Below are 23,240 nucleotides of genomic sequence, written 5' to 3'. Positions count from 1 at the left end.
AATTAATCTTATTTTTTAAAAGGATATGAGGATACCCGGATAAAAAAAAAATTCCCTTTCCTGTATAAATTTGCATTCAACCTTATCATCTCTGTTCGTGTGCTTGTATTGTATTCATTTTCATGGAAGCCATAAGGCATCAATCAATGAATTATAAGAACCAGATTCAATGTTTGTGGATTAAGCAAGTTTACTCTGCAAGTTAGTGAAATAATCTAAGTTATGATTTTTTTAAAATAATAATAATAATAATAATAATATTTTAGTAAAAAAAATAGATTCAACATGAAACTTAACCCGAGTTAAAATCCAGATCGGTGAGTCACGGACTAGTTTTATAACTATGTCTTATTGATCTAGTGCATTCCATTCTAAAACTTGTAACAGCAACGAAATCCTGGCAAACTCATTTACTTTATTCAACATTTACAATTGTATGTCGGGGTACACAGGTAGAACAAAGTAATTTACTTACACATGTAACAAAAATGGACTTCATCGAAGCAAGACTGATTTGCCTAGTTCTCCATTTTTTTTATTTTTTTTGCTTTCAGCGTGTCCTCACTAGCTTAGTTCTCCATGTTCTCCAAGCTGACCAGCATCCCTTCTGATCTCCAATTATTGAATCCAAAAATCTCCTTTTCATACGTTCTCTTCCAGGTCCTTCAGGAGCATCTTTCGGGGCCAAACTCTTCGTGCAGGGCAAGGGGCTTCCATTGTCTGTTGTATCAACAATCTTGTTGATCATATCCAGGATATCGCTCATTTTCGGGCGTGATTTAGCCTGTCGTACCAAGCACCGGTTAGCTACAGAAGCAAGCTTTTGGGCAGCCTTGATGTTATATTTTCCCTCGAGCTTTGGGTCCATGATCAACCTGAACTTTCTTACATCAGAGAGGTGTGACCTGACCCATTCCAAGAGGTTTTGCTCATTCTTTGGCCGGTTCCGATCCAAAGGACGTCTGCCTGTTATCAGTTCATAAAGAAAAACCCCAAAGCTCCACACATCACTTTTAGACGTGAGACGCCCGGTTTGAATATATTCAGGAGCTGCATATCCTATAGTTCCAACCACCTGTTTCCAAATCAGATAAATTGGTTTCTCAGTTTCTTTAGGTCTACAAACTGATCATACTAGCAAGTTATCAAGATGCATTGATAGAGTCTCCAAGACCATAGATGACTGTGATAAATAGCCTTATCAATTCAGTATAAAAAAGTTTACAAAAATGTAGTTTATGTGCAAATGGAAGTTAGTTATAGTATGGCTTCTCGTGCTACTGATTGGTGACAGAACAGTTTGTTTGACATGGTTTGAGGATCATTTTGAGTAACCATGAACAACATACCGCAGTTGAAACATGGCTCAACCCATCTGAAGGCCCCAATCTAGCCAACCCAAAGTCTGATAGCTTTGCATTCCATTGGTCATCCAGTAGTATGTTTGAAGACTTGAAATCTCTGAAAATAATCTGCAGCAACAATGAAAGAAAAATGGTAAATGCAGTGGAGTGAAGTGAGGCAGCTACATACTAAATTAGACGGTGCCAAACAAACTCGAAATGAAGAGCAGAAAAAAAAGGTAAATATGATGATCGAAACCCCCAGTCTCAATCCCTGAGGAGGGGAGGGAGGGGCAGAGGGTTCACAAAAGATGAGTAGTAGCAGGTCCTATTACAACAATATCCTAGAGAGTTAAGTTAAAAATACCTGAAAATCCATTCCTTCATGGAGGTATGCTAAGCCTCGGGCAGCATCCTGGGCAATTTTTACTCTTGTGGCCCAAGGAAGAGCTTTCTGAAATTTACTGGACAAGTGATCCTGCACACTTCTGTTGGGCATAAATTCATATACCAGAAGGCGCTGGATTCCCCGTTCATCGTCCTCAGCACAGTAGCCCACTAATTTGACAAGATTTGGATGTTCAACAATTCCTAGAACATTTACTTCAGTCACCCATTCCTTGTGCCCCTGCGAACAAGATGAATTTAACCTCAGCAAAATGAACTAAGAGTCTGAAGGCAATAACTTTCTCTCTTCTTAATTACGATCTTCTTAGTTCAATTCTCAGAATGTATTAGATTTTTAAGTGCTAAGATTTTTCCAAGGAAAAATATAAAGCGACAATAATCTAAAGGAAATAATCCCAAGACAAGATGAAATTTTGATTTAAGAATGATATGTAGTAAACAAGGCATAGAGAAAAGGGGGAAAGCTTGCCTGGAGCCCTCTTCTGCTCAGTTGTTTGACAGCGATATCGATTTTCTTACTTGAATCTTCCATGCTCCGTATTACACCCCTATACACACCGCCAAATCCACCCTCCCCAATCATTACAGAGCGGCTGAAATTCTTGGTGGCCGTCTTCAGTTCTGAGAATGTGAAGGCTTTAAGATTGCTCTGTCTTTGACACAAAGAAGCAAATGAGTTCGCAAATGAGTTCTTTGTGGACGATTCTGTGCTAAAATCTGACACATTCTGAGAATTGAGCTCAGACCCGGATTTCCTCAGGTCACGATCAGTTGACATCGACATTGATGTAGATGAAGTGGATTGGACAGAAACGGATTTTGTTACGGTCTTTGGTTCTTCATTTTTCTCCCTGCTGGAGAAGTGAAAACACTTCATAATAGCTCCTAAAGGACAATTGCCTGGCTGCATGTCCACAATTGTATCAAAATTACAACAATGCCACCAGAATTAAGGTCACGGTTGAACAAAAGTACAAAAACCAGACATGTTTATAACTTGAAACACATCCAAATTCTCATAAAATTAGCAATGGTATTCATAGATGCAGAACCTTAACCTGTGAAGTAAGGTAATCTATTCACTTGCAAAACTGACTAATGTATTCAAGACTTACATATAAATCAAATCATACATGCCAAAAGGAAGCCAGTTTTCTTCACGACACACAAAGCACCAGAGTCAATAAGATAATTAACCTAAACATCAACCCTGAAGTTATTTTCTAAAGGCAATAAGCTCCTTATTCTTCTTTAAAGAAACCCTTTTTCTAGATAAATAAGCCCATCAGCGAAACAAAGCAAACAAAGACGATAAACAGAGTCTACTAAAGCACCAAAATTTAATACCCATTTTGCTAGATAAAGAAGAAAAGGAGGCAACAAACAACTCACTTTTCTTGTAAAATAGAAGGAGACAAACAGAACACAGCTCTTGTTATCCTTCACAAGTATGAGGGAGATATCTTAAAGAAGGACCCAGAATCCGAAAAAAGGTGGAAAGAGGGCAATCATAGACACAACAACGAGCACTCCATGATCCAAGGCCAGTCAATACAAGGCAGCTGGATTGTAGCTCACCAACCAAAGCCATCATTTTAAATGAAAGAGACAAATTATGGTAGCGTTTGAGCCGGTAAACACCCTAAAAAAAAGAAATATTTTTTTATTCATCAAAGAAAGAAATCCAAAAACAAGTGAAGATGTGAAAAGGGTTTTCTTCGCTTTACGTGAAAGGAAAAACCGAATGAAAGGTATTGGAAGGTGTGTTGTGGCCCTTGTGGGTGCGGTTGTTTCTTTAAAACATGGGATTCTTTCATGTGGTGAAACCCACAGGCCACAGGGACTCGGTCCTCTCTACAGTTTTCGTGGGCATCTTCTATTCTGTCGCATTTCTAATAATACGTGTCCCTTGCTGTTTTTGAATGTTGGTTGGAAGTTGGAAACCATTAAGCTCCAGGTGTACTCTCTCCTTTCTTTCTTTCTTTCTTTTTTTAATAAAAGTTTGGTTTTTATTTTTTTAATTAATTTTAGTATTTTTGATGCATCATGCCCTTGAGAGGGGTGTGTTTTTAATATATCTTAAGATAAGATTTCTTTCTATTTATATAGAAACTGATTTGAAAATATTATTTTTCTTGCAAGTAAAAAACAAAAGCTCCTAAAAACATTTTTTATATTTAAATTTAAAACAATAAGATAAAAGGCAAGGATGGATAGAACTTTTGAAGATTATGGGGATTTGTTTTTTAGAATGTTTTTAAAAAATATTTTATTTTATTTTAAATTAATATTTTTTTTATCTTTTCAGATGATTTTAATACGTTGAGATTAAAAATAATTTTAAAAAACTAAAAAATATATTGTTTTAATATATTTTTCAAACAACAAAAAATATTGTACAACTGTATACAAAAAAGAATTATTAAATTAAAAAAATTACATAAAGTCAAAGATTGATAGAGGGAAATTAGATATTACATTGATTATGAAAGAGAATGTTGATCATTTGTTTTTTATTTGATGACGAGACATATGAGAATTTGATTACCAAATTTGTAATGGTTGCTTTGTCATGTGCTCCTCGGAAGAAGCCGTGTGGACGGTGTCCGCTCCTACATCTATTTTATTCATATTACCGGTTCCGAGGTCACTTGGTGCCTTTCAATCGTGTTTTTTAATCTTTCTAGTTTTAAATTAATATTTTTTTATTTTTAAAATATTTTAATATACTTTCAAATAAATTTTTTTTTTTAAAAAAAATATTCAATCAAACTCTCAGATAAACTCTAAGATAAAAAAATAATATAAACTTTACATCTTGAAATAGGATCGACTCTCGACTCTCACCTTGTTAGAGGTGTTGAAGGTAACCATGGGTCCGGTTTCTTTGTATATTATATATATGCAATTGTATTATGTTAATATTAGTCAAGTTTTTTGGTTGAGTTTTGCAATATTTATATCTCGTCTATCATCAATTAGATAAAGTAATTATATAAAAAAAACCTACCTATTTAAATAAATTCAAATTAATATTCATCGAGATTGAATTAAATAATTCTCTTCGGTGCACCTCATGATGCATTGTGAAAAGTTAGCCTTCTTCTTTTCTATAAGTTTTGTTTGTTTTTGCGTTTTAAAAATATTTTAAAAAAATTTAAATTTATTTTATTTTTTTCTTTGCTTCAAATTAATATTTTTGGGTGTTCTCAAATCATTTTGATGTGCTGATATTAAAATAATTTTTAAAAAATAAAAAAATATTATTTTAATATATTTTTAAATGAAAAACATTTTGAAAAACAACCGCAACCACACTCCAACACATACTTTAATCTTATAATGCAAAGATAAAATTAGATGTTTTTAGCAACATGTGGAAGTCACTACAGTACATGATACTATAAATATGTTATTGCAACAAATCATTTTCTCCTTTTTTTTCAAATCAAATAATGGAGATGGGATTTTGGATTTAAAGATGAAAGGTCTCTCCTTTCTTGCTTGTTTATTAATGTTATATTTCAACAACTCTCTTGATGAGGTGTAGATATTGATGCCAGCACATTAAAGATTAATGTTATTTCAACAACAATCATCTAGGTGGTGGTCCAGTGGTAAGAGCTTGAGACCAAGAGGTTTGCTCCCTCTGTAGTCTCAGGTTCGAACCCTGTGGTTGCTCATATAATGACCACTGGAGGCTTACATAATTGTTAACTTCAGGGCCCGTAAAATTAGTCGAGGTACACACAAGCTGGTTAAAAAAAAAAAAATGTTATTTCGACAACTCCTGGAACCACTTGCAGTGAATAAATGCTCTGATGTGATCGGACGGTCAATATAACATTTACGTCCCATCCTCGTCAAATCACTTTTAATTTGACCTTGAGCTCACTAGAGAAGAACTGGTTAATAATGCCGTTAGGTACATTCTACATTCCAAAAGTCAGTGAATCTTTAAGTCTCTAACCACACAAACTGAAAATCAGTCACTTTCATGTACTTTCTTTTATTTTCAATGTCACTAATAAGTGTCTGTTTAGCATTTGGATAACTTTTTGTTGTGATTTGAAAATATATATATAAATGAAAGTTTTTTTTTAATTAAGATTTCAAAATAAAAAAAAACTTATAGTGAGGTACATTTAAAATCATAACGTTTTTGAATTAATTAATTAATTTTAAAATTGTGACTGACATAATAACATAATTTTAATTATACTTTATTGCGATAAGCTTGGAATATAAAAAAGGTGTATTAGAGCGTGTTAATAATTTAAAGTATTTTTTGCTTGAAAATATATTAAATTTTTTTTTTAAAAAAATTATTCTTAACACCAGCACATCAAAATAATATAAAAATATTAAAAATAATTTTAAACAAAAATAAATTTAAATTTTTGCAAAATGCGGTTTCAGTCGTCTTCCCAAACACTATCTAAGATGCTGTTTGGAACACAGTTTTAAACGGAGTTTCATAAAAATTTAAATTTTTTTTATTTAAAATTATTTTTTTTATATTTTTAGATTATTGTAATGTGTTGATGTTAAAAATAATTTTAATAAAAAAATAATTTTAATATATTTATAAATAAAAAAATATTTTAACGATAACAAAACTAACTGTTGAATTGAATTGTTAACCAGATGACTATATTATGATATAAATGGGCTTGAACTATAGTACTGTAGGCTTGTTTGAGCCCACATGAATATTGGGCCATGTACTCGAGTTCCAGTGAATTAATCAGGCCTTCTTTCTTTCTTTCTTACTTTAAAACTGTGGGCTAGTTTAGACTTTAGAGATAGTTCGTTCACAGTTTAGCTAGACATACACTATTCCGGTCAAGCTAGAGGAATTGCATGAGATTTTCCTGAAAGCTTATGAATTTATTGTCATTGGTACGGCGTTGCCTTGCTGGAGTCCAGCAAAAGACATAATGTGGGCGTTGTTTGTAATTTGGCTAGGGCATTCCCGTTTGTTATTGTGTTCTAAATGGCAGTAAGGTAAAGTTTAAGTTTTTTTCATTTAAAATTATTATTATTATTATTATTTAGATTATTTTAATATGCTAATATTAAAAAAAAAGACTTTTAAAAACAATTGTTGTTACTGTATAAAACATTTAAAGATTATAGCTATTTGGGTTATTTCAGAATCAATTTCTTTTGGATCCATGCCTAGGTGGCAAGGTCGCTAGCAGCTTCTAACTTTCTGTTGGTTATAGTTGGTCGTTTCCTTCCTGCCATGTAAAAAGAGAAGGAAAACCGTGTCCTGCAGATCAGCAAGGCCTCATCCGAGGCAAAATCTATTCATTTGGGAGGCTTTGGCCCCTGTAATGTATACGGGAAGCGCAAATTTATATTGAAAACAACATAAAAAAACATTTTCATGAGCCAATGTTTTTATGTCCTTCTGCCAAATGTTCTGGCTTCGAGGGAATGTCCAATGAAGGAAACCTCTTTTGATCTTCTTCAACATAACAAAAGAGACAGCTATCCATGATTTTTCTGATTTTTTTTTTCATGGGAATCAAATTAACATTAATGAACGTAAAAATGTCTACGGAGCCGTCCAAATAGGCAAAGTTGCCGAGACATGTTCTGCATCTCTTACATATTGGTCCCACCTTCCCCTACTCTGTTCTCTTTCATCAAAAACACAGTTAACCTTGAACCACCGCATGCTTCCTTCATTCCTCTCAAGGCTACAAACACAGCCGCCTTTCCAAGAACAAATTTTCCCATGTAAACCAGTCATTTCTTGACAACTTGTAATATAAAACAAAGACCACCCTCTTTTATCAGCTCAATCTTTGCCGTTCTCCTCTCTAATTGTCAGAAGATGAACTTGAACATAGCCAAACATCTTGAACTACCATAAATTTTCAAGCTTTATCAACCTTTTCATGTCTTTTCAATTCACATAGCTTCACTTCAATGCCAAAAATGGGCTTAAAGAAGCTCAAAATCTGCACTTCTTGGTCAATGCTAGTCTGGGTCGTTGTAGTTTTGAGTTTACAGCATTTAGTCAGGTGTCAAGATGTGGGGGACTACAATGAAATTGACAATCCTGCAGTTCTTCCACTCATTACACAGCTTGTTTATAGCAGGATGTCAAATCTGACAGCAGTTATTAGCAGGGATATCAGCAACCGATCTACTTTCTGTATCAAAGACCCGTAAGTTACTACCTTTACTGGTATATTTTTGTTCAAGAGAAAAATTTACAGCGACCCTTCTTTTCTTGTGTTGTTTTGGATTCTGGGTTGTCAGTGAATCATGTTAGCAATGTTAAATGCTTTGAATTGTACTTGATCTAGCGTTTCCTTTTGTTTTCTTGGGTTACTAATGTTGGAAATTTGAGAACTTGTAGCCTTTTCTTTTTAATTTATTTTCTGAGATTTCTCAGTCTTGAATGATAATGCTGGTATGACTTCTGGAGGCATCACAAAAGTGAAACGGGGAACTAGCTATAGCTAAATCCTGTGCTGCTTTCTGTTATCTCGGGTTATTGGTCTCAAGCTAGATATGTTTTATGCCTGATCTCCTCCATTTGATGTGTCTGTCCATTTTGTACCGTGGAGTTAAGTTGAAAGCTTAATTTGTTTCAGGGAAGATGATTGGAACCAGGCATTCAATTTTTCTTCCAATTTGGATTTCTTGACGAAATGCATTCAAAAGACTGGAGGTATACAAGTACTTGGATTAGAAATAGAAGGCCTAAAGTACTTTGCTTACAATTAGTCCTTTATTTTCACGAGTTGCAATTCTTTCTTGCTGAAAAAATGGAGAAAAAAAATAAAGAGAAGAATTTCTTGTCTGTGTATTGTTTTCCTTTTTCGTTATACCATGTTACTCCTAGTTTAAAGCAATTTAATTGGTAATGTACATGTTCTGGACCTTATGGTGTATTTAATTTGTTCAACAGGAGATATCACACGGCGGATATGCACAGCAGCAGAAATGAAATTCTACTTCAACAATTTCTTTCAGCCTTCAAGCATTGATAATTATTTGAAACCTAACAAGAACTGCAATTTAACCTCGTGGGTTTCTGGTTGCGAGCCAGGATGGGCTTGCAGTATTGGTCCAAATCAGCCAGTTGACCTTGAAAATTCAAAGGAAATCCCTGCAAGAACTCGCAGCTGTCAGGCTTGCTGTGAAGGTTTCTTCTGTCCACATGGTCTTACCTGCATGATACGTAAGTATTAGAGAATCATGTTAATTATTTCTTGCGAGTAACTTTCAGATGAGAACCCTCAAAGTTCTAATTCTAATTAACTCTATTAGGAAACTCCATGAGTTATCAATTGCTTTTCTTATTTCATACTTACTATCCGTTCCCCTGGAAACAAAAACTTGAAGTGTGATGTTTTTTCACTTTATTTTACTTGTATCACTTGAAGAAATGGAAGAAGAACTGTTATAGTATTCAGTTCTCTCCTTCAAAGTGTACCACCTTGGTTTAATTTCTTGGTGTAACTTTACTTCTCTTGAGAATCAAGTGTTACTTCATTAATCTTTATCTAAAATTATACTCTCTGGTTTATCCCTGACATTTTTCATTTGTTCCGAATTGGGATCTTGTGCTTTGAAGCTTGCCCGCTAGGTTCTCACTGTCCACTTTCAAGACTCAATAGGGCAACTGGAGTATGTGAACCGTAAGTTTGGATTCCAGCTCGATATTGTTACTCTACTCTTTGGATCTGAATTGCTTATAGGCTATAATGCATATACACTATGTATGGTTTTGCAGGTACAGTTATCAACTACCTCCAGGACAGCAAAACCATACCTGTGGAGGAGCAAACATATGGGCTGATGTTGGCAGTAGTAGTGAAATATTCTGTTCAGCTGGGTCATACTGTCCAACTACGGTCCAGAAAAATTCTTGCAGTAGTGGGTATTACTTTTTGACCAAAACTTGCTTAACAACCTATTGTTTCTTGCTGCAAACTATCTCATAATGTGTTAACAATCAAGTTGTAATATTTCAATTGACATATAGTTTTTATGATAATTTAAACTCTTGGAGGTCACCTTTCTGTTCTTTTTTTCTGATGGGATGCGTGTTTTCATCATTTTTCAGACATTACTGCAGGATGGGATCTACATCTGAGACACGTAAGGATTTTCTTTATTATTATCAGTCTTTAATCATTCTTGTTGTTGTGAATTTGTTTACTGTGACATCTATGTTAACTGAATTTATATATTCAGGATTTGTATTCTTGCTATTGTAGACTATTCTGTTTCTATGACTCCAATATTGCTTTTCACCTCTCCTTTATTGATGGTCTTGACCTTTGCCAACTGACTTGCAGCCTGCTTCAAGTTGACTTCATGTAATGCAAACTCCCCAAGTCAAAATATTCATGCCTATGGGATTATGTTAATAGTAAGTTATCTCACTTTACATTAAAATCTATCTCATACTTGTTCTTTATGTTCCAAATGTTAACCTAATTAATAACTCATGACCTGTTTATGCTTCCTGAACATCTTACAATATTCTTCGTTTTGTTCATGAATTCTAACGATGCATTCCTCTCAGGAAAAGTAGCTAGCTAATAGAGATGAAAACTTTATTTGCTTATGCAGGCTGCTTTGACTACTCTGCTACTTATTATTTACAACTGTTCTGATCAAGTTCTCACCACTCGAGAGAGAAGATTAGCCAAATCCAGGGAAGCAGCAGCAAGAAGTGCAAGAGAAACAGCACGAGCACATCAAAGGTGGAAAGCTGCTAAAGATGCTGCTAAGAAGCATGCAAGTGGATTGCAAGCTCATTTCTCACGAACATTTTCTCGTAAGAAATATGTCACGCATCCTGAGCAACTTAAGATTTTGGATCAAGCTAAATCTGAAATAGATGAAGATTTGTATCCTACAAGCTCAAATGCTTCGATTACATCTCTGGCTTCACCTGCACCATCAAAAGGAAAGAAAAAGGAACCCAATGACCTTATGCAGATTATGCATGAAATTGAAGATGACCCTGGTAGCTATGAGGGGATCAGTCTTGAATTTGAAGATCCAAATACTAAGAGACATATGCCAAAGGGAAAAGAAATGAATACGCATAGCCAAATTTTCAAGTATGCATATGCTCAGATTGAGAAAGAGAAAGCTATGCAGCAACAAAACAAGGATCTCACATTCTCAGGAGTAGTTTCATTGGCCACCAATACCGAAATCAAGAAAAGGCCTCTAATTGAGATTTCATTCAAAGACCTAACCCTTACTTTGAAAGCCAAAAACAAGCATCTATTAAGGTGTGTAACAGGCAAAATCAAGCCTGGCCGTATTACAGCTGTAATGGGTCCATCAGGAGCTGGGAAGACAACCTTTCTTTCTGCTCTTGCAGGAAAAGCAATTGGATGCAGGATGACTGGTTTGATTCTTATCAATGGGAAAAATGAATCCATCCACTCATATAAGAAAATTATTGGTTTTGTTCCACAAGATGATATTGTGCATGGAAACTTGACAGTTGAAGAGAACCTCTGGTTCAGTGCACATTGCAGGTATTCCACATTTTGACTCTGACACATTTCAACATTAGTTTTTATCTCATTTTTTCATATGAATTTTTTGTCATGTATTATTTAGCAAGTTTCTGTAGATAATAAATTAATTTCAAACAATAATTAAAAAGTTCATCACCAATAAGTAACAGTGTATTGGACACAAGACAGGTGCAATTGAGTTTATGACTAGGTGTCCGAATAAGAAAATGCTACATTTTGATAGAGGAATTAAGACAAATAATCCAATAGGAATAAGTATGTAAAGCATAATTACTTCTGGTCAATAGGAAAGGTAAATATCCAGCAAATGAATAAGGCTCCTATTGCTCCACATCTAAGTGAAACCACACTCACCAAGTGTTCCCTACATGTAAAGGCTTTAACCTCCTTGCTTTATTGGGCATTGTTTACTTAAGTCTACCATATGCTTGGTTTTGAATTATGTCTTCCGATGCTCAAGTATGGCTCTTGGAGAATTCGAGTATTGCCAATAAATGGGGTCAGTTTCTTAGTGAATTTGAAGTGAAAGGCCAGAAGCATTTTTTTAATAAAAAGGATAACATGCTTGCATGCCTGCATATTGGTTTTGCCAATACATATGCATGCCTGCATGCATGTTTGTGTTGCTCTTTCCTCCATTTCTTTCAATATCATGCTCTTCAAATTTGTTCCTCAATGTTCCAGATAAGATTTTTGTATGGGTATGCATAAAAAAGAAACAATAAAAATGTGTGTGTGTGTGTGTGTAGGGTTGTTTTACTATGAATCATGACTTGGAGCTAATGCTCTTTCTTCTGTGGAACTTTTCTGCCTTACCTTTTACTCGTGCATTCCTCATGATGATTTCTGTACAATCCTCCCTAACCAACCTTTTCTTTTCTTTTTTTCTGTGCAATCCACTCCTGGTTACTGAAGACTATCTGCTTTCATGCCAAAACCAGATAAAGTTCTGATTGTTGAAAGAGTTATTGAGTCTTTAGGTCTACAATCAGTACGGGACTCTATGGTAGGAACAGTGGAGAAGCGAGGAATTTCTGGAGGCCAGAGGAAGCGAGTAAATGTTGGACTGGAAATGGTCATGGAACCTTCACTTTTGATCTTAGATGAGCCCACATCTGGTCTGGACAGTGCATCCTCTCAGCTTCTTCTTAGAGCACTTCGGCGTGAAGCTCTTGAAGGGGTAAACATCTGCATGGTTGTTCACCAACCAAGGTAACTATTATGATAACTTGTCTGTATTTTTGAAGATCTTTAATCTTTAAGTTGTAGTTTAAATTTGCTATGCATTCCTATGGTTACACAGTACCGTATTAATGAGGAAAACCAGGTGCAAGGACATTAATAAACATCTCATGCAGTATGCTTGTGGTTTTTAAGGTGACCTAATTTTTATCCAAGCAATATAACTTGTCACACTGTTAAATAGGAAGCCAACTCTAAAAAACTAAAATTTGATGAGATATGCAATGGAAGCAAGGCAACAGGCAAATAAGAAGACAATCATTTACAAGAAAAATTGAGAGAGAATTCTATCAACCAAGAAAAATTTTAGACTCTATTTCTTCCAATGCAAATCCATACTTTGATCTAATCTGAATGTGGGGGCTTCAAAATTTTAGTATTTTCTTAACTAATGGGTAGAACTTCTGCTTCAGCTATGCCTTGTTCAAAATGTTCGATGACTTGGTACTTCTTGCAAAAGGTGGCCTTATTGTCTATCATGGTCCAGTGAAGAAGGTTGAAGAATACTTTGCAGGCCTTGGGATTCGTGTCCCAGAGCGTGTTAATCCTCCTGACCACTATATTGACATTTTGGAGGGTATAGTGACATCAAATGCGAGCTCAGGTGTGAATTATAAGGAACTTCCTCTTAGATGGATGCATCATAATGGATACCCCATGCCTCCAGATATGCAAAAGTATGCTGCTGGACTTGTTATGTCACCTGTGGAAGCAAATCCAGATCTGAGATCAAATCCTACTGACACTGGAATGGGGGAACAGTCTTTTGCTGGGGAATTATGGCAAGATGTTAAGAGTAATGTGGAGTTGCATCGGGATAAGATACGACACAATTTTTTGAAGTCCAGTGATTTATCATATCGGAGAACTCCAGGAGTATTCCAGCAATACAGATACTTCCTTGGCAGGTAAGTTCCAAGTGATTTGTGACCTTTTCAGGTGTTTCTGAATATATAATATTCACAGAAAGCTTCATATTAGCTGAAGTAAGCATGTTAAATGCATCCTACACATTTTCAATTACTATTTCTTTTTGGGGTAGAGGTGCATCAGTGCATTTGAATTATTTATTATGTGAAAGATGTCAGTTCTTGTGGACAACCCTGATAATGAAGTCACTGGCATGATTTTCTTTTGAAAGATTTGCTTAATGTTTTAGCTCATCCTGTTGGATTATTTCTAGGAGAAATGGTAGGCTCTGATCTGGAAACTCCCAAGAAGAATATTTATAGAATATGTTTCAATCCATAATGACTTCCTATTTTCAGTTCCAAAATGCTAACTGCAGCCTACATTATATTTAAGCATTTATCGAGTGAATAATTAAACTCCAGTGCTTTTGCCCCTGGAAAGGGAAAATATGATTTAACCTTCACTGATGAAATGCGAGTAACCATTTCTGCATTCTGCTTCTATTCTTACTCTTGATCTTCACAATCAACAGGATTTCTAAACAGAGACTAAGGGAAGCTAAAATCCAAGCAGCAGATTATCTGATCTTATTTCTTGCTGGAGCCTGCCTAGGATCAATTACAAAACCTAGCGATCAAACTTTCGGGGCTACTGGTTATGCACATTCCATTATTGCAGTTTGTGAGTAGGAAAAACTCAGTTACTCTAGCTGTGAGGTTTTTTTTTTTTTTAATTTTTTTCTATTCTTGGTTTATAAGGGCAGGAGTTTAAATTTCTTGAAAGATCTTTGACTTGGTTTTGCCTCTAGCTAACTCTCAGTTGACTCTAGTATGGTTACTTGTAGGACATAAAACAAACAGCAGTAATCGATATATCATTTTCATGCACATTTTCCTAACCATTACTCTTATTACTGATTTCAGCTCTCCTTTGCAAGATAGCGGCTTTAAGAACATTTTCTCTTGAGAAGTTACAGTACTGGAGAGAGAGTGCCTCTGGCATGAGCAGTGTAGCTTACTTTCTTGCCAAGGATACATTTGACCATTTTAATACAGTGGTCAAGCCAGTGGTTTACCTCTCTATGTTCTATTTCTTCACCAACCCAAGATCTTCCTTCGCCGATAATTACATTGTCATGCTGTGTCTTGTCTACTGTGTAACTGGAATAGCCTATGTACTGGCCATCTTTTTTGAACCAGGTCCAGCCCAGCTGGTGAGTGAAGGTGCTTTAGCTAATTTCCACTTCACAGGTCATCTGTTTTTACTGACAAGTTTCTTTCTTGCAGTGGTCAGTTCTTCTTCCGGTTGTTTTGACTCTCATTGCATCACAACCAAACAAAAGTGAAGTTTTGAAGTTTGTAGCCAAGCTGTGCTATCCTAATTGGGCTTTGGAAGCGTTTGTGATTGCAAATGCTGAGAGGTATGACAATCGCCTTTGCTAAAGTAATTTGCAAATGCATGTTGTGTACTTTTTTATCGTTACTGATGACTTGATGAGACAAACCCTAACCCTGTTCCTTTTCCTACTCAGGTACTATGGAGTGTGGTTGATTACTCGTTGTGGTTCTCTAATGAAAACCGGTTATAATCTTCATTATTGGGGTCTATGTATATTCATCCTCATACTCATAGGTCTAGTTAGTCGAGTTGTGGCATTCTTTGGGATGATAACCTTCCAAAAGAAGTGAATTCATAGTCCAAGCACCATTCTTTTTCCATTCTATCATACTTGCAAATGTGGAAAATCATTGAAGCCATATGCCCACAAACCCAAATATTCTGGCCTCCAATCAATTTTATCGCATTTTGGAGTTTATTCTAGATTTGCATATTGGAATCTTGGAAGTGGATTGTTATTGATTTAGTCAACTCCTGCAAGAAATGATATTCTTTTCGACAAAGAAGAGGTGTTAGTAGCTAAAAACATTCGATTTGTTTCCATTCCATGGGTTACAACTGATTGGCACCTTGTGCTCATTGGGAGCCACATGGATAGCATTGTTATTGCTGTCAAAATTTAAGTTGGATGACGAACCTAGAGGTTAAACTGATAAATTTAGCTCTTCAGTTGCACGCAAAGATGCATGCGCCTTTACCCAATTGAAATGACTAGTTTTTTGTATATGAAAATCATGGTGACAAGGAGAAACGGAAAGCAGAAAGGAAAACAAAAAAAATACAAAGTACTTGGAACTTTTCACCCTTCACAATGTTGAGAACATGGGCCTCCACTACCTATCCTGCTCTACGTGGATTCGGAAGTATAGAGGAGACTTCAGCTGCTTCTGTATCAAGTAATTGCTGCCGGCAACGAAAAGAGCATTTAAGTTATTAAGAAAGAACCTAAACCTCCGGTTCCCGTAGCTCTTCATTTGGAATGAAATAGACATGCCCAAGCAATTGCTCGGATCATTCTAAGTTTCCACAGATACTCATTTCCATATAATATCCCCGAGAAATTTAAGGGCTGGAACACCTCTGATCTCTACATCAACTAAAGGTCCCTGTATCAATGTCAAGTTCGAGAGTTCTGGATCATTCTGTATCATGTCAAGAGCACGCAATTGATCCTGAAATTTCCAAAAAAAATGATTAACAATTTGTTTTTGGTTAAACCTCAGCTCAAAATGTTACTCATCGTAATGAAAAATATTATTTTTCCTATGCTGCAAGTGCAAGGGATATGAGTGGGGTGGTTATATTGATTTTCAAAGCTGCAAACAGTAACTGAATTAATACCTTTCTTTTCATTGCACAAAACTTGCAGTCAGTAGCAGATGGAGGGAGAATTTGATTGACAACAAGCCTCTTAACAGGAACATTCTCCTTCTTCAAGGATGCACGCAACCTAGATGACTCATTGATTGCCATTACCTTGGAAAAACAAACGAAATGGTAATCATTCCTTTTGAAGCAAAACTCCTAATAAGCTAATATACTTTAGCTATCCTTTTCAGCTCCTCTTATGCAAATGAGCTACTCTAAAAATTACACAATTATACTCTGTCCATTCAAGGGTATATTGTGCATTGGACATGTTTCCCCGACTGTTAAGCAAAGCACGGAAAAGTGTGCATTGCTCCATTCATTTTGTTTTACTTTATTTTTCTTTTAAGGGAAGAAAAAAGTTCTCCCCTCAAAGCTTAGACTTAAAGAGGATTACATTAAGCCAGCAAACAAGCCCTTCAATCAACAAGGCAGATGCTCATTAAAAAAATAAGCATAACGAGTATTTAAGAAGATTTTTTGACATATTACCGCGGGAATCGTTACTATGACAAACTCTGTGGAATCTGTGTCACGGAAAAGTTCACGCACTTTTATCATCCTTTCCCTCAATTGCTCCAATTTGTCAGCCTGCAAAAAGAAAGAATTAAAAAATAAAAGAGGGGGGGTGGTAGGGGGCTTGTGAATTAAAAATGTGGAGCACAAAGCCATCTCCCAGTGAATTCGGGCTTACAGCATCCTGTTGGGTGGTTTGCTCCTGGCCAAAGACGGATTTGATAGCTGAGGTTGCTGAAGTTATTTTTTGTCTAAGCTGCAGTACAGTGAAAACAGTTTTAGAGTAATGCAAGGTAACCAAATAGAAAACTGTTTCAAAGGAGATAAAACAAGTTCTCATCATTAACAACACAATCCATACACCCTAGTTATTCCTTTGATATACAACATGGCGTACAACTCTTTAAAAGACACCAAATTCATGTAAAAATTAAATGGTGTGCAGTTCATTCATTATAAGTAATGTTCAAGGAACTACCTACGACTTACACTGTATAACAACACTTTTTCTAGACAAGCAATTCAAGATTAAATTTTCCAGGTTTTTCAGAAGTGTCAAGAACACATTTATGTTTTCATTGTTTCATGTTGGTGTTTCTACCTTCAATATCTTGCCAATGGATGCATCCAGGAAGTCTGGTAAGGACAAAAGTCGCAATGTATGGCCCTGTAAAGAACAATCATGAACCTCCATTGATTCATTGTAAACATTCACATAAATCTGGTGCTTATGCTCACCGTGGGTGCAGTATCAAAAACTATTCGAGTAAACATACTATATTCCTGTGATTCAAGAAACTGCATCACCTGCCATAGTCTTTATTTTCAGCAAGGAAACCAAAAAATACAGAGACAGTCCACTCACAATACAAAAAGAACAATGAAAAACGAAGATAAAACATACTTTGGCAATTGCCATAGCTTCATCCAAACCAGGAGGAGGTGTGTCCAGTAGCTCTCCCAATTTCAACTCTCCTAACTTTGTCAATAAAAAGATGAAAAACAGGTCAAGAGAAGTAGGGTATCAAGCATAATCCATAATATAAAGATAATTCCAATTTTTTTTTTGATGGAGGGGGCAGATAGATCAAAAGTTCGAGGTGAAGGTTCTTAAAATCATAAGTGCTACTTGTCTAACTTTGAATGACATACAGAAATGGAAAAAGGAAAATCAGAGAGATTTGCATTGACTATCAAGTTATAACAGCATTGAAACCATGAGTGATGAACTGGAATGCAAATTCAATTGGTGTAAGATGCTATCTTTGCAATGCCAACAACTATAGACTAGGAATTACCTGTTCAACGAGCATTCCAAGTCCCATGCCCTCCATGAAGTCTTTGACCCCGGTTCCACCACTTTTCTGAGTTGCGCTACGAAATTCTTCCCGAGCCTTGTCAGGATTTATCTGTTGCAAAACTAAAAATCTGGCTTACTGAGTACATAAAACAGCAAAACCACCATAAAAACACCAACACATATTTTTTTTATTTTTAGAATAATGATTATCTCAAGGTGCACATGAAAAAAAAGAACCACCATCGAAGACAATCACGGGAAGATTTATCCCTCATACCTCAAGTGCAAACAGTGGACATTCAGGTCCTTCAACAGGTACTAGTGTACCTCCAGTCAAATCCTGAATAAAAACACAGCACTCATGTTAAGCTCTACTAAAATGCAAAGCAGATATTAGTAAACAAAAGTACAAAACAAGAAAGGTATTTTATAGTCTCCAACCTGAGCAAAAGAATCACTCAAGGAGTGTGCTGGATCAGTTGAAACCACTAAAGTGGGGTGTCCACTGTTTGCAAATTTCACAGCAAGTGAAGCAGCACAGCTCGTCTTTCCTACACCTCCCTTCCCACCAAGCATGTAATACTTCCGCTGTGTCCCAGCAACCATATCATCAAATCCGGCAACATCTTCCACTGGAGCGGCCACTGATCTCACTGCCAAAGAGAACAGACAAAACAAAACAAACCCACTTCAACACAGTCAAATTCTCTAAGAAGCTGCTGAAACAGAAACTCTTTAAAGAACATTACTTTTCTAAATTGGAAACCACAATTAAACATAATATATTAAGAAAATCGTTCCCTCCTCCATGACATATAAATATTTCATCAATGAATTCATGAATTAACAACTTTGTATTAACACTAAACTACACAATTCATCAATCAAAATCCAATTAAGCAAAGCTGGCCACTGAAACAAAGACAAAGTAATGACTCTCAATTCATATTTCAATCACAAAATATTAAAAAAAAAACCCATCAAATTCTACACTTAAGCCAAATCCCAGTTAAATAATCCAACTTTTACAAATCTTGAGAAACCATGATAAATACGTTAAACAAGAAAACAGGTAAAACCCCCAAAAAGTTTCTATCTTTATTGATAAAATAAAGACCCAACAACAAAGAATCAGGAATTGAACATAAATGGGTTTGAAAAACTCACCTCTAAATGAACTTTCATGATAAGCCCTTTGCTTGATAGAGAGAAGGACAAAGCTTGAAGTTTTTGGTGCAAAAGAGAGCAAACCCACTGTAGCCATGGAGTTTCTTGAAGTAAATAACTTGCATAGAGAAGATGAAACTAAAGAAGAAGCGGGAGGAATTAGAGAACACGAAGCCATTTTTAATGCTTTGGCTTACTGGTTAGTGCTTCTGGCAAGAAACAGAAGAGACTGTTTTTGTTTAGGATTTTGTTTGTGTGTGTTTATATACTTTCTTCTTGGACAAACCTCATAACAGTCCCCAACTTATAAGAAGATCTCCATTAGGTCACCCAATCTATTTTTTTCTTCTCAATTAGGTTTCCAATGCATCAATTAATTCTCAATCATATCCTTATCTTAGTTTAAACTAATAGATTTATTAATAATTTATGTCAAAAAATCGAGTGAATTCTTCTTTCCCACAAGGAAAAAAATCATGCAAAATTGACCTTGCCAATTGATTAGGAGACAATACAGATACAAGTTTTCTTAAACCATTCTGTTGCCACCAGCAGTTCATAAATGGCGCGGTCTAGCTACCCTTTGTATCTGATCGGAGTAGACGCGTAGAGGACAATGATCTGATAGCCTTCTCTGCAGACCTGTCAGATTTATAGAGCAACAAGGGATTGACAGAACTTTTGTGATTACTGCAAAAATTCTAAAAGAATGCAAGAGAAACATCACCACAATTAGGATGATTTGAACCTAACTGATGCATTTTGTACAGTTAGAAGTATAACAGGAAGATTGGAAAGTTTGATTTTTAATCCTTTATATGGTATTTTTTGACAACTGAGCCTGTTTTGATTTAAAAGACTTTCAGAAGAGAGAGATGGCAAGAGATTGACAAAAAAGCTTTTACTCAATCAATTGCTTTGGAATTCAGAAGCTTGCAGGAAAAGAAAACAGATCAGATAGAGAGATTAGATTCAATGCAAGAGTCTGTGTGTACCACATCACTATTACTCACAAATTGGGCTAGCAAATAAGTGAAATAATCCTCATGAGTTTGATTTTTAATCCTTTAGATGGTATCTTCTTTGTGAAATTTTCTACTGCTTCCTCCATTGTCCTCGTGTAGCTTTAGCTCGTCAATTTCTTCTGCTTGGTATGGATAGTAGATGCAGGACAAGCTCTCTTGTTTTTCCTACCAAAGCATGAACCAATCCAGGAGCTCACAAAATTTCTTGCAGATTTCTTGTGTTCTGGTAGACATCCATCATCAAGCATCATAAAGTCTGAACCCAAATTGTGAGTATTCAATTGAAGATCGCAATGGAAAGATCCCAAAGGCTTGTTAGTTCTGGCACAAGAGGAAATTGTCATATCTTGTTCGGCAGAAATTTCTGAATTAAATGATTGTAAAGCCTCTTGTTCTCTGACAGATTGTAAGCAATCAGGATGCCTCTGATCAGGTGCACTCGCGATGCTTCCACATGAAGTTTTCAAGCTAGGAACCAGCTTCATTACCAAGGCATCAATCAACTTAGCACTACAAGCTGCATCTTCAGGTGACAATTCAAGTTGTTCAACCATCTCCTCAGCTACCGAAACTGCAGTATCTGAATCAAGATAAAAAGAGAACTCCACTTCCCTTGATTGACAACATGAAGTTTCCGTAATGTTCAAAGTCAATGAAATCGTATTGTTGTCGATTTTCTCCCCTCTTAATCTGAATTCATTTTTCTCGTTGACCTTGCAAATTTCTGGAGTTGAAAACTGGAGCTGCTCATTGATACTTTCTTTACAAGATCCTACCAGAAGCTTCTTCTTGTTGCAGTTCATCAATGGGATTCTGCAAGTGGCAAGCTGATCACTTGCTTGGGCATGAGATTATTGGGTAACTTCATAGAACTAGAGACAGTATCTTTTGAATTTTCAGTTGCTAGGAATGGATCTTTCAAAAGCTCTATCGCCGACAATCTCAAAGAGGCTGGAACTAGGCACTTCTCTATGAACTGTTTAACTTGGGGATCATTCACCTTATCAAGGGAAGCCGGCTTCACGCCTGAGATAACCTTCTTATATATCTGCCCTGGATTTTTGCATTCACAACATGGATATTCACGAGTAACCATCTCTAACATGCACATGCCGAAGGAATATACATCGACAAGCTCATTGTATTCCTCTTCACAAAGCTGATCAGGAGCCATATATGCTGGAGTACCTAAATCACATAAACCAGTAGGGCGTTGCATAACAATGGCTAATCCAAGATCTCCAATCTTAACCTCTCCATTGTTTCCATTAACAAATATGTTATCGCATCTCAAATCGCCATGAATGATAGGAGGTTCATGAGTATGTAAATAGTGCAAACCTCGAAGAATCTGCCTTGCCCAGTTCTTAACAGCCTTCGCATTAACACCCTTGTGTTTCTTGCAATACTGACTCAAACTCCCAGAAACGAATATCTCAGTAATCATGTTAAGAGTTTTCTTCTCATCATCGATCCAAAAATCATAAATCTTGATGATGTTCTTATCTTTCAACGACTTCAATAAGCGAGCCTCAGTGGTCAATCTCTCTAGTTGTTTTGGTGATACATGCTCGACGTTTACTTGTTTCCATGCAACTTCAACTCCATCAACTTCATCGAAAGCCCTATATGCAGTCTTGACCACTCCTCCTCCCAGGATCTCATCAGACCTAACGAACCGACCTGTAGGATCTTTCTCCAGGAACTGATGATCATCGCTATTTTCACATGAACCTAAATCCATGTCTCCTAATAAAAAAATAAAAAAACAACTGGTAGCCCTCCAAAAACAAACTACGAGACAGTAGAAGCAAAAAAACAGTGTCTGCTTTTGTTCTCTATATATCGCTGTTTGTTAGTGTACTTCCCTAAGGAAAACGAATCCGCATTCAATACATTTAAAAGAACTAGGGTTTTCAATATTTATATGAAACATGTATTTCTTTTCAATCCGGTAATCGAAATTTTTTAATTCCAATTTCATCCCTCAAATTATATTAGCATGGTTTTATATATTAAGATTTTTTTTTATTTGTATTTTCTTACATATACATAGTGTCAAAAGATATTTTATCAATTTTGTGAAATAAAACTTTATTTATAGTTAAAGATATAAATTATAAAAAGACTAAATTAAAAAAAAAAACCATATCAGGATATTGGAATGAAAAAACTTAAATTTGCTTTTTATAGTTTTAATTTATCTACTTTTTGGTCCTTGTTAATTTAGCATTTCACATTTCAATCTTAAACTTTATATTTTATTTGCTAGATATTGAAAGATGAGAGAGAAGATAGCGGAAAAATATTAAAGAGAGAAAATTAAAGTGTTTGGATGATGAATTTATTTTTACCAAAAAAATTAATCTTGGTATTAATAATTTTGCTTTTTTTAGAAGAGTTCAAGGTGGTGTTTTTTTTAACCATGCTCGAAAAAAAAAATCAAGGTTGTTTACGATTTTTTTTCTAGATTCATTTTTTTTATAAATATTGTAAGTTAGTTTTTGGGATTGAAATGGATTTATATATAAATATTTTAAAAAATTAAATAAAAAAAAGAATTCTAAAACTCTAACCTTGATTTTTCAATTATCATGATCAAAAACTAATGTAGAGAAAGAGATGTTGTCTACCTAGGGAACTTCCTATGTCCATTTAAAAACAAATGTAGCAGACATGGTACGCTTAGTTAAAAAAATAAAAATAAAAACAGCAAGTGCGTAGATATAGCTTTTTAAAAAATCAATATCCTATCTCTAATTTTGTTTACTTTAATTATATTAGTTTTTTTATTGAGATTTTATTTAATACTCTCTCTTTTATTTTTATTTTTTTAATTGATACCATATCAAAATAAAAGCCCGTTTATTTTTGTATTTTAAAAGTGTTTTTGAAAAAAATTGAATTTTTTATTTTATTTTTTGCTTCAAATTAATTTTTTTGATATTTTCAGATCGTTTTAATTTACTGGTATCAAAAATAACTTTTTAAAAATTAAAAATATATTACTTTAATATATTTTTGAACA

At 35.2% G+C, this 23,240-nt stretch overlaps 3 protein-coding genes and 1 pseudogene across 7 annotated transcripts; 1 reads left to right on the top strand and 3 right to left on the bottom strand.

The window, feature by feature from the left end:
* Positions 1 to 395: 395 nt before the first annotated feature.
* On the bottom strand, positions 396 to 3,514 carry LOC7463445 (serine/threonine-protein kinase PCRK1). Of its 3 annotated transcripts, none has more exons than XM_024609491.2 (5): positions 3,144 to 3,514; positions 2,221 to 2,655; positions 1,711 to 1,971; positions 1,350 to 1,472; positions 396 to 1,075 (listed from the first exon to the last, which is right to left on the bottom strand). In XM_024609491.2, exons 2-5 carry the CDS (start codon positions 2,626 to 2,628, stop codon positions 551 to 553), a joined length of 1,317 nt encoding a protein of 438 aa, XP_024465259.1. In that variant the 5' UTR covers positions 2,629 to 2,655; positions 3,144 to 3,514; the 3' UTR covers positions 396 to 550. The 3 variants fall into 3 exon arrangements, with proteins under 3 accessions (XP_024465259.1, XP_052311981.1, XP_024465260.1); XM_052456021.1 differs by having other exon boundaries at positions 2,221 to 2,651; XM_024609492.2 differs by lacking the exon at positions 3,144 to 3,514 and adding an exon at positions 2,867 to 3,128.
* Positions 3,515 to 7,323: 3,809 nt separating this feature from the next.
* Positions 7,324 to 15,259, top strand: LOC7468429 (ABC transporter G family member 28). Of its 3 annotated transcripts, XM_002316345.4 has the most exons (14): positions 7,332 to 7,933; positions 8,366 to 8,442; positions 8,683 to 8,955; positions 9,352 to 9,415; positions 9,511 to 9,657; positions 9,844 to 9,878; positions 10,079 to 10,152; positions 10,356 to 11,281; positions 12,200 to 12,496; positions 12,940 to 13,434; positions 13,971 to 14,119; positions 14,362 to 14,651; positions 14,725 to 14,858; positions 14,970 to 15,259. In XM_002316345.4, the coding sequence occupies exons 1-14, from the start codon at positions 7,692 to 7,694 to the stop codon at positions 15,124 to 15,126; spliced, it is 3,360 nt and encodes a 1,119-aa protein (XP_002316381.2). In that variant the 5' UTR covers positions 7,332 to 7,691; the 3' UTR covers positions 15,127 to 15,259. The 3 variants fall into 3 exon arrangements, with proteins under 3 accessions (XP_024465952.1, XP_002316381.2, XP_024465951.1); XM_024610183.2 differs by lacking the exon at positions 8,366 to 8,442 and having other exon boundaries at positions 7,333 to 7,933; XM_024610184.2 differs by lacking the exons at positions 14,725 to 14,858; positions 14,970 to 15,259 and having other exon boundaries at positions 7,324 to 7,933; positions 13,971 to 14,149; positions 14,362 to 14,505.
* Positions 15,260 to 15,486: 227 nt separating this feature from the next.
* Positions 15,487 to 19,432, bottom strand: LOC7468428 (ATPase GET3B). The gene is made up of 11 exons (XM_002315280.4): positions 19,188 to 19,432; positions 18,462 to 18,673; positions 18,298 to 18,360; positions 18,019 to 18,129; positions 17,625 to 17,699; positions 17,459 to 17,527; positions 17,322 to 17,387; positions 16,899 to 16,976; positions 16,697 to 16,795; positions 16,178 to 16,312; positions 15,487 to 16,008 (listed from the first exon to the last, which is right to left on the bottom strand). The coding sequence occupies exons 1-11, from the start codon at positions 19,363 to 19,365 to the stop codon at positions 15,871 to 15,873; spliced, it is 1,224 nt and encodes a 407-aa protein (XP_002315316.1). The 5' UTR covers positions 19,366 to 19,432; the 3' UTR covers positions 15,487 to 15,870.
* Positions 19,433 to 19,559: 127 nt separating this feature from the next.
* On the bottom strand, positions 19,560 to 22,089 carry LOC7468427 (probable serine/threonine-protein kinase WNK11; annotated as a pseudogene).
* Positions 22,090 to 23,240: the final 1,151 nt, after the last annotated feature.

The sequence above is a fragment of the Populus trichocarpa genome, chromosome 10 (genome assembly GCF_000002775.5).
Source record: "Populus trichocarpa isolate Nisqually-1 chromosome 10, P.trichocarpa_v4.1, whole genome shotgun sequence".
Classification (NCBI taxonomy): Eukaryota; Viridiplantae; Streptophyta; class Magnoliopsida; order Malpighiales; family Salicaceae; genus Populus; species Populus trichocarpa.
The sequence above is the reverse complement of the archived record's forward strand: the minus strand, read 5'-3'. Positions and strand labels throughout refer to the sequence as shown.

Excerpts from the sequence above, each read along its gene's own strand:
- LOC7463445 (XM_024609491.2), bottom strand. The coding sequence starts at position 2,628 with ATGAAGTGTTTTCACTTCTCCAGCAGGGAGAAAAATGAAGAACCAAAG. Across the intron at positions 1,972-2,220 it reads TGAGCAGAAGAGGGCTCCAG|GGGCACAAGGAATGGGTGAC; the intron begins GCAAGCTTTCCC and ends TCTTGTTCGCAG. Across the intron at positions 1,076-1,349 it reads TGAGCCATGTTTCAACTGCG|GTGGTTGGAACTATAGGATA; the intron begins GTATGTTGTTCA and ends ATTTGGAAACAG.
- LOC7468428 (XM_002315280.4), bottom strand. The coding sequence starts at position 19,365 with ATGGCTTCGTGTTCTCTAATTCCTCCCGCTTCTTCTTTAGTTTCATCT. Across the intron at positions 18,130-18,297 it reads GTCCACTGTTTGCACTTGAG|ATAAATCCTGACAAGGCTCG; the intron begins GTATGAGGGATA and ends GTTTTGCAACAG. Across the intron at positions 16,977-17,321 it reads CCATTGGCAAGATATTGAAG|CTTAGACAAAAAATAACTTC; the intron begins GTAGAAACACCA and ends ACTGTACTGCAG.
- LOC7468429 (XM_002316345.4), top strand. The coding sequence starts at position 7,692 with ATGCCAAAAATGGGCTTAAAGAAGCTCAAAATCTGCACTTCTTGGTCA. Across the intron at positions 13,435-13,970 it reads TACAGATACTTCCTTGGCAG|GATTTCTAAACAGAGACTAA; the intron begins GTAAGTTCCAAG and ends CACAATCAACAG. Across the intron at positions 14,652-14,724 it reads AACCAGGTCCAGCCCAGCTG|TGGTCAGTTCTTCTTCCGGT; the intron begins GTGAGTGAAGGT and ends TCTTTCTTGCAG.